General features: G+C 45.4%; 1 protein-coding gene across 2 annotated transcripts in view; it reads left to right on the plus strand.

Annotated features, from left to right (window-relative positions):
• The window catches only part of snd1 (staphylococcal nuclease and tudor domain containing 1), a 320,657-nt gene that overhangs the window by 274,712 nt on the left and 31,903 nt on the right, over nt 1-14,042 (plus strand). For both annotated transcript variants that reach the window (XM_031831421.1, XM_031831420.1), the window contains 2 exons: nt 3,708-3,821; nt 12,648-12,851. In XM_031831421.1, the coding sequence (XP_031687281.1) occupies nt 3,708-3,821; nt 12,648-12,851 (318 nt within the window). The remainder of the gene's footprint in view (nt 1-3,707; nt 3,822-12,647; nt 12,852-14,042) is intronic.

The following is a 14,042-nucleotide window of genomic DNA, read 5'->3' on the forward strand; positions in this document are numbered from 1 at the left end:
GAAGGATGGTCCTATGTCTCTCCTCTGGCTCAGATGATGCTCTATTGGGTTAGCATCGAGCACCAGCCTAGTTAATGGCCAACTGTGGCGAACTCTGTGGCTGAATGCGATTCACAGGAATCACTTTCCCAGAATCAAAATAACTTTAGCTGTACAGCGCCATCAAGCAGGGCATCAATCATGTCCTATGTAGTTGAGGCTGTGTTGTTTCTGTCTTCAGAGCACCATACACGAACGGACACACACACACGAACGAACACACAGAAGAACAGGGACACACACACACACACACACACACAAAGAGGGACAAACACACACATGAACAGGGACACACACACACATGAACAGGGACACACGCACACACACACATACACGAAGAGGGACACACACACACATGAACAGGGACACACACACACATGAACAGGGACACACACACACACGAACAGGGACACACACACACGAACAGGGACACACACACACATGAACAGACACACACACACACATGAGCTGTTAGTCTGGGAAATGGCTCTGCAGGCCTTTTCTCTCTTTCTATATACTCTGGATGACGAAAGCACTGCATATGTCTCTGTGTGTGTGTACGCATCTCTGCACATCTGTGACGTACCACCGCCACAAAGTGGCCCATCCAGCCGATCCTCCCCCCATGGGAGATTACCCATGGTGCAGTGCGGTGCTTTTGTGTCCGTCGGGCCGGTGACCTCATAGCGGGCGCCCAGGGCTGAGTATGGCAGACGCGATGTGTCCTGGCATGTTGCTGAAAGTGTGATTCTCTCCGAGCTGGCTGGGAGCCCCCACAACAACTGGGAAGCTGCTGCTATGGAGGGCACTCTCCCTCTCTTTCTTTCTATATCTCTCTTCATCTATGTTTTTAATCTCTCTGGCTCTCCTCTCTCTTGTCTGTCCCTCTAGCCTCTCTATCGCTTTCTCTACCTCTCTATCGCTTTCTCTTCCTCTCTATCGCTTTCTCTTCCTCTCTATCGCTTTCTCTACCTCTCTATCGCTTTCTCTACCTCTCTATCGCTTTCTCTTCCTCTCTATCGCTTTCTCTTCCTCTCTATCGCTTTCTCTTCCTCTCTATCGCTTTCTCTTCCTCTCTATCGCTTTCTCTACCTCTCTATCGCATTCTCTTCTTCTCTATCGCTTTCTCTACCTCTCTATCGCTTTCTCTACCTCTCTATCGCTTTCTCTTCCTCTCTATCGCTTTCTCTTCCTCTCTATCGCTTTCTCTACCTCTCTATCGCTTTCTCTACCTCTCTATCGCTTTCTCTACCTCTCTATCACTTTCTCTCCCTCTCTATCACTTTCTCTCCCTCTCTATCGCTTTCTCTCCCTCTCTATCACTTTCTCTACCTGTCTATCGCTTTCTCTCCCTCTCTATCACTTTCTCTCCCCCTCTATCGCTTTCTCTTCCTCTCTATCGCTTTCTCTTCCTCCATTTCTTTCCTCTCTCTTGTCTGTCTCATTTTGCTCAATCTCCTTTTATATAATTCCCTATTTCTCGTTCTCACATTTTAATGTTTTCTCCATCTCTTTCTCTCACTCAGTTATTATTGTCGTCTAGCTTTTTACATCAATAATATTCTATTATAATATCAAACTTCAGATCTTCAACATGTCTTTCCATCCTAATCAAATCGTCCGGCCTAAATTACTGCCCGGTCATTTGCATATAACCATAGAGCAGATCGTATTTGGTCATAATTTCCACATTTACTGTGCTATCATACTATATGGCTTAAATAAATCTCCCATTTTTCCTGTCATTAATATTATTTCTTCTTTCCTCTGTGTGGACAGTCCAAACATTCACCTATTAAACCATGGGTCATTAAGGCTTAAACATGTCCTCTACTCTCCAATGGTGTCCCATATTAATTCCACAGGCCCAGTGTGTCTGTTTGTGTGTGTGTCTGCCTCAAGGGGCATCACGTCCACCTACCTCACTCCAAACTCACGTTTCTACTACCCAATCATTCTGTGACCTAAATCCTGTGTGTGTGTGTGCGTGCGTGTGGTGAGAAACATAGAGAGGTCATTCCCTCAAGGTCTTCCCTCTCCTCTCTCTTACTGTACTCTCCCCTCTCTTACTGTACTCTCCCCTCTCTCTCCCTCCCTCTGTCCCAGCCTCCCTCTGTCCCAGCCTTCCTCTGAGTTTTCCATGGTACTCTGTGTCCCTCTGTGCCTGGAACATGCACCTTTTAACCCACATTCCAATTGAATCTAAATGAAAAGGAATGAATCGAGGTGGGGTTCTACAATCTTTTGGTCTACAGTTGTTTTGTGGCTGCGTCATCTTGGTTTTTGGAGCAAAATGACAAAAGTAGACTGACTGCCTGAGTGTCTTGACACTGCTGTTATCAGATAGGAGGTTTGTGGAAGTTTGTGTTGACACTGCTGTTGTCGTCAGATAGGAAGTTTGTGGTTATCTCTAGCTATTATATCAGGGCTCTGCTGAGGAGAGAGAGGATTGTGAGTTAGCCCTCTAAGTCGGTGCACATTTAGTTTTTTGCCCAAGCACTACACAGCTGATTCAGATAACCTTCTTATCATCATGCTGGGATCATTTGAAACAGCTGTGTAGTGCTAGGGCAAAAACCACAACGTGTTCCCAGGGGGGCCCCAGGACCCAGTTTGAGAACCCCTGGTCTAAGAGACTTCAGTTAAACTGGCTCTCCCTTTCTCCATCTCTTTCTCAATAACCCTCTATCTCTCTCTCTGTCTCTCTCTTTGTTGATATCCCTCCATATCTCTCTCTCTGTCTCTCTTTGTTGATATCCCTCCATCTCTCTCTGTCTCTCTTTGTTGATATCCCTCCATCTCTCTCTGTCTCTCTTTGTTGATATCCCTCCATATCTCTCTCTCGGTCTCTCTTTGTTGATATCCCTCCATCTCTCTCTCTCTCTGTCTCTCTTTGTTGATATCCCTCCATCTCTCTCTCTCTGTCTCTCTTTGTTGATATCCCTCCATATCTCTCTCTCTGTCTCTCTTTGTTGATATCCCTCCATCTCTCTCTGTCTCTCTTTGTTGATATCCCTCCATCTCTCTCTGTCTCTCTTTGTTGATATCCCTCCATCTCTCTCTCTCTCTTTGTTGATATCCCTCCATATCTCTCTCTCTGTCTCTCTTTGTTGATATCCCTCCATCTCTCTCTGTCTCTCTTTGTTGATATCCCTCCATATCTCTCTCTGTCTCTCTTTGTTGATATCCCTCCATCTCTCTCTCTCTCTTTGTTGATATCCCTCCATATCTCTCTCTCTGTCTCTCTTTGTTGATATCCCTCCATCTCTCTCTGTCTCTCTTTGTTGATATCCCTCCATATCTCTCTCTGTCTCTCTTTGTTGATATCCCTCCATATCTCTCTCCTCTTTCAGACCCAGTCTTTGAATATTTGGGCTTACAGCAATGGTCTATGTTGTAGTTAAGTGATTCTTTGATTCTGTTGAGGATGCATCACATCCAAGCTCTGCATAGTGCAATAAAGGCCTGTTAAAACCTGCCTCCTCTCTCTCTCTCTCTCTCTCTCTCTCTGCCTCTCTCTCTCTGCCTCTCTCTCTCTGCCTCTCTCTCTCTCTGCCTCTCTCTCTCTCTGCCTCTCTCTCTCTCTGCCTCTCTCTCTCTCTGCCTCTCTCTCTCTCTACCTCTCTCTCTCTCTACCTCTCTCTCTCTCTACTTCTCGACCTCCACAGAGAGAGATAGTGCCATCCACGCGCCTGGCTGTCATTCCCCCGGCCTTCAGCACTCGGGCCCTGGCTGCACAAGCCACTGAGTACGCCTTCGCCTACATCCAGGTCCCACAAGACGTAAGTTTTGTACACACAGACACATACATACAGTGGCTTGCGAAAGTATTCACCCCCCCTTAGCATTTTTCCTATTTTGTTGCCTTACAACCTGGAATTAAAATAGATTGTTTCAGTTTCAACTGTTCTGCCTTATTATTATTTGACCATGCTGGTCATTTTTGAACATCTTGGCCATGTTCTGTTATAATCTCCACCCGGCACAGCCAGAAGAGGACTGGCCATCCCACATAGCCTGGTTCCTCTCTAGGTTTTTTCCTAGGTTTTGGCCTTTCTAGGGAGTTTTTCCTAGCCACCGTGCTTCTACACCTGCATTGCTTGCTGTTTGGGGTTTTTGGCCAGTTTGAGATATCAGCTGATGTATGAAGGGCTATATAAATACATTTGATTTGAAAAAATACATTTGATTTGATTAGATTTTTTGGGAGGTTTGTATCATTTGATTTACACAGCATGCCTACCACTTGAAGATGCAACATATTTTGTATTATGAAACAAACAAGAAATAAGACAAAAAAGAATGTGCATAACTACCCCCCCCTCCAAAGGCAATACTTTGTAGAGCCACCCTTTGCAGAAATTACAGCTGCAAGTCTCTTATGTGTCTATAAGCTTGGCACATCTAGCCACTGGGATGTTTGCCCATTCTTCAAGGCAAAACTGCTCCAGCTCCTTCAAGTTGAATGGGTTCTGCTGGTGTACAGCAATCTTTAAGTCATACCACAGACTCTCAATTGGATTGAGGTCTGGGCTTTGACTAGGCCATTCCAAGACATTTAAATGTTTCCCCTTAAACTACTCGAGTGTTGCTTTAGCACTATGCTTAGGGTCATTGTCCTGCTAGAAGGTGAACCTCCGTCCCAGTCTCAAATCTCTGGAAGACTGAAACAGGTTTCCCTCAAGAATTTCCCTGTATTTAGTGCCATCCAGCATTCCTTCAGTTCTGACCAGTTTCCCAGTCCCTGCCAATGAAAAACATCCCCACAGCATGATGCTGCCACCACCACTGTGGGGATGGTGTTCTTGGGGTGATGAGGTGTTGGGTTTGCGCCAGAAATTGCATTTTCCTTGATGGTCAAAAAGCTACATTTTAGTCAAATCTGACCAGAATACCTTCTTCCATATGTTTAGGGAGTCTCCCACATGCCTTTTTGTGATCACCAAACGTGTTTGCATATTTTCTTCTTTAAGCAATGACCTTTTTCTGGCCACTCTTCCATAAAGCCCAGCTCTGTGGAGTGTACGGCTTAAAGTGGTCCTATGGAGAAATACTCCAATCTCCGCTGTAGAGATGGCAGCTACTTCAGGGTTATCTTTGGTCTCTTTGTTGCCTCTCTGATTAATGCCCTCCTTGCCTGGTCCATGAGTTTTGGTGGGCGGCCCTCTCTTGGCAGGTTTGTTGTGGTCCCATATTCTTTCCATTTTTTAATAATGGATTTAATGGTGCTCTGTGGGATGTTCAAAGTTTCTGATATTTCTTTATAACCCAACCCTTATCGGTACTTCTCCACAACTTTGTCCCTGACCTGTTTGGAGAGCTTCTTGGTCTTCATGGTGCCGCTTGCATGGTGGTGCCCCTTGCTTAGTGGTGTTGCAGACTCTGGGGCCTTTCAGAACAGGTGTATATACTTTATTTGACTAATTATGTGACTTCTGAAGGTAATTGGTTGCACCAGATCTTATTTAGGGGCTTCATAGCGAAGGGTTGAATACATATGAACGCACCACTTTTCCTTCTTTTTTCTTGTATAATGTTTTGAAACAAGTAATTTTTTTCACTTCACCTATTTGGACTATTTTGTGTGTTGTCCATTACATGAAATACAAATACAAATCTATTTCAATTACAGGTTGTAATGCAACTTAACAGGAAAAATGCCGAGGGGGATGAATACTTTTGCAAGGCACTGTACATACACATATACATACACACATACATACACACATACATATATGAAGTGTGTGTGTGTATGAGTATACACAACATTAGGAACACCTTCCTAATATTGAGTTGCACCACCTTTTGCCCTCAGAACAGACTCAATTCATGTGGTAATGGACTCTACAGGGTGTCGAAAGCGTTCCACAGGGATGCTGGCCCATGTTGACTCCAATACTTCCCACAGTTGTGTCAAGTTGGCTTGATGTCCTTTGGGCGGTAAAACATTATTTTTACACACGGGAAACTGTTGAGCGTGGAAAAAAACAGAGTTGCAGTTCTTGACACAAACATAGGTGTGCCTGGCACCAACCATACCGTATTCGAAGGCACTTAAATCTTTTGCCTTGCCCATTCACTCTCTGAATGGCACACATACACAATTCATGTCTCAAGGCCTAAAATCCATCTTTAACCTGTCTCCTCCCCTTCATCTACACTGATTGAAGTGGATTTAACAGGTGACCTCAATAAGGGATCATAGCTTTCAGCTGGATTGACCTGGTCAGTCTGTGTCATGGAAAGAGCAGGTGTTCTTCATGTTTTTTATACACTGGGTGGTTCGAGTTCTGAATGCTGATTTGGCTGACAGCCGTAGTATGTCAGACCATATACCACGGTATGACAAAACATTTATTTTTGCAGCTCTAATTATGCTGGTAACCAGTTTATAATAGAAATAAGGCACCTCAGAGTCTGATATATGGCCAATATACAACGGCTAAGTTCTGTATCCATGCGTTGCGTTGTGCCTAAGAACAGCCCTTAGCCATGCTTTATTAGCCATACAGAGGGGCAAAAAAGTATTTAGTCAGCCACCAATTGTGCAAGTTCTCCCACTTAAAAAGATGAGAGAGGCCTGTAATTTTCATCATAGGTACACTTCAACTATGACAGACAAAATGAGAAAAAAATATCCAGAAAATCACATTGAACTGCAATAGGTAAGCAGCTTGGTTTGAAGAAATCAACTGTGGGAGCAATTATTAGGAAATGGAAGACATACAAGACCACTGATAATCTCCCTTGATCTGGGGCTCCACTCAAGATCTCACCCTGTGGGGTCAAAATGATCACAAGAACGGTGAGCAAAAATCCCAGAACCACACGGGGGGACCTAGTGAATGACCTGCAGAGAGCTGGGACCAAAGTAACAAAGCCTACCATCAGTAACACACTACGCCGCCAGGGACTCAAATCCTGCAGTGCCAGACGTGTCCCCCTGCTTAAGCCAGTACATGTCCAGGCCCGTCTGAAGTTTGCTAGAGAGCATTTGGATGATCCAGAAGAAGATTGGGAGAATGTCATATGGTCAGATGAAACCAAAATATAACTTTTTGGTAAAAACTCAACTCGTCGTGTTTGGAGGACAAAGAATGCTGAGTTGCATCCAAAGAACACCATACCTACTGTGAAGCATGGGGTTGGAAACATCATGCTTTGGGGCTGTTTTTCTGCAAAGGGGCCAGGACGACTGATCCGTGTAAAGGAAAGAATGAATGGGGCCATGTATCGTGAGATTTTGAGTGAAAACCTCATTCCATCAGCAAGGGCATTGAAGATGAAACGTGGCTGGGTCTTTCAGCATGACAATGATCCCAAACACACCACCCGGGCAACGAAGGAGTGGCTTTGTAAGAAGCATTTCAAGGTCCTGGAGTGGCCTAGCCAGTCTCCAGATCTCAACCCCATAGAAAATCTTTGGAGGGAGTTGAAAGTCCGTGTTGCCCAGAAACAGCCCCAAAACATCACTGCTCTAGAGGAGATCTGCATGGAGGAATGGGCCAAAATACCAGCAACAGTGTGAAACCTTGTGAAGACTTACAGAAAATGTTTGACCTCTGTCATTGGCAACAAAGGCTATATAACAAAGTATTGAGAAACTTTTGTTATTGACCAAATACTTATTTTCCACCATAATTTGCAAATTAATTAATTAAAAATCCTACAATGTGATTTTCTGGATTTTCTTTTCTCATTTTGTCTGTCATAGTTGAAGTGTACTTATGATGAAAATTACAGGCCTCATCTTTTTAAGTGGGAGAACTTGCACAATTGGTGGCTGACTAAATACTTTTTTGCCCCACTGTATACCACACCCCCTCGGGCCTTATGGCTTAAGTATGAGCAGTGTATATACATATATATATATATATATATATATATATACACGCACACACTAATAACCGGGCAGAGTGTGTTTGAGAGCCCTAGTCTTTAATCACTCTAGGTCTGTACTTGTGTATCTGGGTGTGTCTGACTCAACACTCTGTGTTTTTACTATGTCAAGCACTCTGACGTGCTTTAGTGTTATAGCAGTGTTGTAACTATTAAAACCCTGGATTTCTCAGAAGCCCGTAATGATCTGAGTGGGGATCACATAGCTAAGATCAAAACACATGGTTTGTCTGAGTGGGGATCACATAGCTAAGATCAAAACACATGGTTTGTCTGAGTGGGGATCACATAGCTAAGATCAAAACACATGGTTTGCCTGAGTGGGGATCACATACATTACTTTGCAGACAGAGTTCAGTGTGTCAAATCGGAGGGCATGCTGTCCGGTCCTCTGGCAGTCTCTATGGGGGTGCCACAGGGTTCAATTCTCGGGCCGACTCTTTTCTCTGTATATATCAATGATGTTGCTCTTGCTGCGGGCGATTCCCTGATCCACCTCTACGCAGACGACACCATTCTATATACTTTCGGCCCGTCTTTGGACACTGTGCTATCTAACCTCCAAACAAGCTTCAATGCCATACAACACTCCTTCCGTGGCCTCCAACTGCTCTTAAACGCTAGTAAAACCAAATGCATGCTTTTCAACCGGTCGCTGCCTGCACCTGCATGCCCGACTAGCATCACCACCCTGGATGGTTCCGACCTAGAATATGTGGACGTCTATAAGTACCTAGGTGTCTGGCTAGACTGCAAACTCTCCTTCCAGACTCATATCAAACATCTCCAATCGAAAATCAAATCAAGAGTCGGCTTTCTATTCCGCAACAAAGCCTCCTTCACTCAAGCCGCCAAGCTTACCCTAGTAAAACTGACTATCCTACCGATCCTCGACTTCGGCGATGTCATCTACAAAATGGCTTCCAACACTCTACTCAGCAAACTGGATGCAGTCTATCACAGTGCCATCCGTTTTGTCACTAAAGCACCTTATACCACCCACCACTGCGACTTGTATGCTCTAGTCGGCTGGCCCTCGCTACATATTCGTCGCCAGACCCACTGGCTCCAGGTCATCTACAAGTCTATGCTAGGTAAAGCTCCGCCTTATCCCAGCTCACTGGTCACGATGGCAACACCCATCCGTAGCACGCGCTCCAGCAGGTGTATCTCACTGATCATCCCTAAAGCCAACACCTCATTTGGCCGCCTTTCGTTCCAGTACTCTGCTGCCTGTGACTGGAACGAATTGCAAAAATCGCTGAAGTTGGAGACTTTTATCTCCCTCACCAACTTCAAACATCAGCTATCTGAGCAGCTAACCGATCGCTGCAGCTGTACATAGTCTATTGGTAAATAGCCCACCCTTTTCACCTACCTCATCCCCATACTGTTTTTATTTATTTACTTTTCTGCTCTTCTGCACACCAATATCTCTACCTGTACATGACCATCTGATCTTTTATCACTCCAGTGTTAATCTGCAAAATTGTAATTATTTGCCTACCTCCTCATGCCTTTTGCACACATTGTATATAGACCCCCCCTTTGTTTTCTACTGTGTTATTGACTTGTTAATTGTTTACTCCATGTGTAACTCTTTGTTGTATGCTCACACTGCTATGCTTTATCTTGGCCAGGTCGCAGTTGCAAATGAGAACTTGTTCTCAACTAGCCTACCTGGTTAAATAAAGGTGAAATAAAAAAATAAAAAAATAAACATAGCTAAGATCAAAACACATGGTTTGCCTGAGTGGGGATCACATAGCTAAGATCAAAACACATGGTTTGTTCTGAACTGAAACGGTGTGTTTTTACATCTGTCTAAGCTTAGTGTGTGTCCTAGCCTAGGATGTCTATTTTTGTGATTCTGTTCGTGTGTGTGTGCCCGATCGTGTGTGTGTGTGTCTGTCTGTGTGTGTGTGCGTCTGTCTGTTTTTGTGTGTGTGTGTGCGTCTATCTGTTTTTGTGTGTGTGTGTGTGTCTGTCCATGCGTGTGTTTGTAATGTGTGTGTCCTTACCCAATATGTATATTTGTTTGTTTTCGAGTGTGTGTCTGGGTTCAAGGTGTGTGTGCTGTCCCCTCTCCACTGAGTCAGTGTGAAGCTGCAGCAGGGTGATGTGGGCCATCTGTCTGCCCAGGCCTCAGCCTCACCTCCACTCTCTACAGCTGACACAGCTCTCTACCTCTCTCTACCTCGCTCCCCCCCTTTTTCTCTCTCCACCTTTGTCTTTCTACCGCTCTTTCATTTGATCTGTCTCTTTCACCATTTCCCTTTCTTTATCTACCTCCCTCTTTCTGGCTCTTATTTCTCTCTCTCTGTCTCTCTCTGCCTCTGTTGGCTCTTGTTTGGTTCCTGTTTGGTTCCTGTTTTCTTTATTCTATTCAATTCAAGGGGCTTTATTGGAATGGGAAAATATGTTTACATTGCCAAAGCAAATGTTTTCTTTATCTCAGGGGTACTTACCCATCTTCTTTATATCCTCTCTCTCTCAGCTAATATTTCTCTCCTCTCTTCTGTTCCTAAATCTCTGGTCAGATCTCTCTCTCTCAATCTCTCTTACGCTCTCTCTCTCCCTCTCAATCGCTCTTGCATTTCTCTCCCTCTCAATCTCTTGCTCTCTCTCTCCCTCTCAATCTCTCTCCTTCTCAATCTCTCTCCTTCTCAATCTCTCTTGCTCTCCCTCTCTCTCGCTTTCTCTCTCCCTCTCAATCTCTTGCTCTCTCTCTCTCTCTCTCTTGCTCTCTCTCTCTTGCTCTCTCCCTCTCTCTCGCTTTCTCTCTCCCTCTCAATCTCTCTTGCTCTCTCCCTCTCCCTCTCAATCTCTCTTGCTCTCTCCCTCTCAATTTTTCTTGCTCTGTTTTTGTGTGTGTGTGTGTGTCTGTCCATGCGTGTGTTTGTAATGTGTGTGTCCTTACCCAATATGTATATTTGTTTGTTTTCGAGTGTGTGTCTGGGTTCAAGGTGTGTGTGCTGTCCCCTCTCCACTGAGTCAGTGTGAAGCTGCAGCAGGGTGATGTGGGCCATCTGTCTGCCCAGGCCTCAGCCTCACCTCCACTCTCTACAGCTGACACAGCTCTCTACCTCTCTCTACCTCGCTCCCCCCCTTTTTCTCTCTCCACCTTTGTCTTTCTACCGCTCTTTCATTTGATCTGTCTCTTTCACCATTTCCCTTTCTTTATCTACCTCCCTCTTTCTGGCTCTTATTTCTCTCTCTCTGTCTCTCTCTGCCTCTGTTGGCTCTTGTTTGGTTCCTGTTTGGTTCCTGTTTTCTTTATTCTATTCAATTCAAGGGGCTTTATTGGAATGGGAAAATATGTTTACATTGCCAAAGCAAATGTTTTCTTTATCTCAGGGGTACTTACCCATCTTCTTTATATCCTCTCTCTCTCAGCTAATATTTCTCTCCTCTCTTCTGTTCCTAAATCTCTGGTCAGATCTCTCTCTCTCAATCTCTCTTACGCTCTCTCTCTCCCTCTCAATCGCTCTTGCATTTCTCTCCCTCTCAATCTCTTGCTCTCTCTCTCCCTCTCAATCTCTCTCCTTCTCAATCTCTCTCCTTCTCAATCTCTCTTGCTCTCCCTCTCTCTCGCTTTCTCTCCCTCTCAATCTCTTGCTCTCTCTCTCTCTTGCTCTCTCTCTCTTGCTCTCTCCCTCTCTCTCGCTTTCTCTCTCCCTCTCAATCTCTCTTGCTCTCTCCCTCTCCCTCTCAATCTCTCTTGCTCTCTCCCTCTCAATTTTTCTTGCTCTGTTTTTTTCCTCTACCCTCTCTCCCCCTCTCTCTGGACCTGTTACTAGTGGTGACAGCATTTCTCCCCAGATGTCCTCTCTGCCCTGCCACCTGGAGTAGAGAGGGTGCTGCCTGGTCTCTCACTCACCTGCTGTGACTCAAACTGGCCAGTGGCCACACAGACAGAAACACACACACACTGTCCGTCAGTCATTCACTTAGACACATATTCATATTAATACATGCATATACGTTAACATGTAATACATTCTCCTCTGTTAGCATATATAGTTTAATGCATAGTTATGACCATCCACACACTGGTCCATTTCAGGTGCATGCTAGTACTAACCTTGTTACAGTGTCCTGTCCCACTCAGCAGAAGGCCCTGTTAGTGTCCTGTCCCACTCAGCAGAAGGCCCTCATTCATATTGCATATCCCCACCCTGTCCCCTTGGCTCTCTCTTTCTCGCCCAGTCCACTTGGCTCTCTTTCTCCCTCTATCCGTCTCTCTCGCCCTGAGCTCCCCCGCGGAGTGTGAGACAAGCTGACCACAGGAAGAAGAAGAAACAAAAAGCCCCTCAGTTTTCCCCCTTGAACACTCAGCATCCCTCTCCACACATACACACACAGAGACACACACCACATTCACACCCCAAGGGCAGCTTGCTCGGGGGTTGCCATGGAGACAGGACCAGTGCAAGGAGGAAGGAGAGCAAGCGAGAGGGACAGAGCAATGATGAATAGGGGATGTTGGGGTGTACTCAATTGATCCCTGTTTTTTAAAGCCACGCGGGGCGTGTCTTATTGCTCCTCAATACTCCTAATTGGCTTCCTTGTCTCGCTCTCTGAGCACAATATGAGTCCCTTTTATTAGAGGACTAAAGATTTCAGGATAAACTGTTCCGGCTCAACAGCCTCCAGCAGGGTGACCTAAACCCTTGACCTCCCCTCTCCTCCTCTTCCACCCCCGTTAGGAGGATGCGCGTGCTGACGTGGTGGACAGCCTGGTGCGGGACATCCAGAACACCCAGTGTCTCCTCAACGTGGAGCACAGCGGCGTCACCTGCCCCCACGTCACACTGCAGTTCGCCGACTCCAAGGACGACGTGGGCCTCAGCCTGGTCAAGGAGGGCATGGTCATGGTGGACGTGCGGAAAGAGAAGCACCTGCAGAAAATGGTAGGAAAATTGCCACCTTGGCGGAATTCGAAGAGTGAAATGAAAGTTATGTTTACCTTAAGTTTTCAGTTTTTTAATGACTTTGTCAGGGCACTATGGCCAAAACAGATGTGTTTTATGTACCAGTGCTAGCATTGGGCCAAATGTATTGGCGTTAGTTGAGAAAAGGTTACGCTGACATGTGCAAGACGTTTTCAGGTCATAGTGACTTTGTCAGGGCCAAAACATGATACTGGGTGACAGTGTATGTGACTGGCTGGCTGTGAAGGGTATAGTCTATTTCAACAAGGCTGTTAGCCTCACGCTACCATGCGAACAGGTCAGTGTTTTTGTTATGAATAAGTGCTAGCATGTGGCTAAATGCTGACATGTTTAGTAATCCAAAATGAAGACCGATCGGAAGCGATGCATCTCTCGGTACGTCTAGCACTCAGCAGGACAGGCCCCTCTGACGGCGGCCATTTTGTAATGTCATGAAGTGCAGCTCGTTTGCCTTCCCTCATTATGCTAATTCAGCTGGCAGACTCAAAGCCTCTCTGTAAATTAAAGATAAAGGCACAAAACTGAAATATTTATTCCTGGCGCAATTACCGCTCCTACACGCCCCGACATTACTCCACTCTGTCATTTAGGTACAAATTGGCACACACGTTCACACACAAAGACACAGAAATGGGCTCACCGGTCAGAATACAAACACTCATAAACATATGAATGCACACCCACATAGAATGTTAGACTTAATCACCCTCGTTTCCCTATACCACCACTAAAGTTTTACAACCCATTGAAAGACACTTAGTCAGCCCACGTCAGTCAATAAGTAACTGTATAGTGTGTATTTGTCGCCAAGGAGCTCACCTTTGACCTCTTTGGGCCACTGAGACTGTAAACAGTATTGTGTTGAAATGACCCACTGGAACAGAGTCAGAGCAGTGATTAAAACCCAGCTGTCCACTGAAACAGGCTAATAGAGCCATGCAGTCTGAACCCTGCTGTCCACTGAAACGGGCTTATAGAGCCATGCAGTCTGAACTCTGCTGTCCACTGAAACGGGCTAATAGAGCCGTGCAGTCTGAACCCTGCTGTCCACTGAAACAGGCTAATAGAGCCATGCAGTCTGAACCCTGCTGTCCACTGAAACAGGCTGATAGAGCCGTGCAGTCTGAACCCTGCTGTCCACTGAAACAG

This window comes from Oncorhynchus kisutch, linkage group LG9, assembly GCF_002021735.2.
Source record: "Oncorhynchus kisutch isolate 150728-3 linkage group LG9, Okis_V2, whole genome shotgun sequence".
NCBI lineage: Eukaryota > Metazoa > Chordata > Actinopteri > Salmoniformes > Salmonidae > Oncorhynchus > Oncorhynchus kisutch.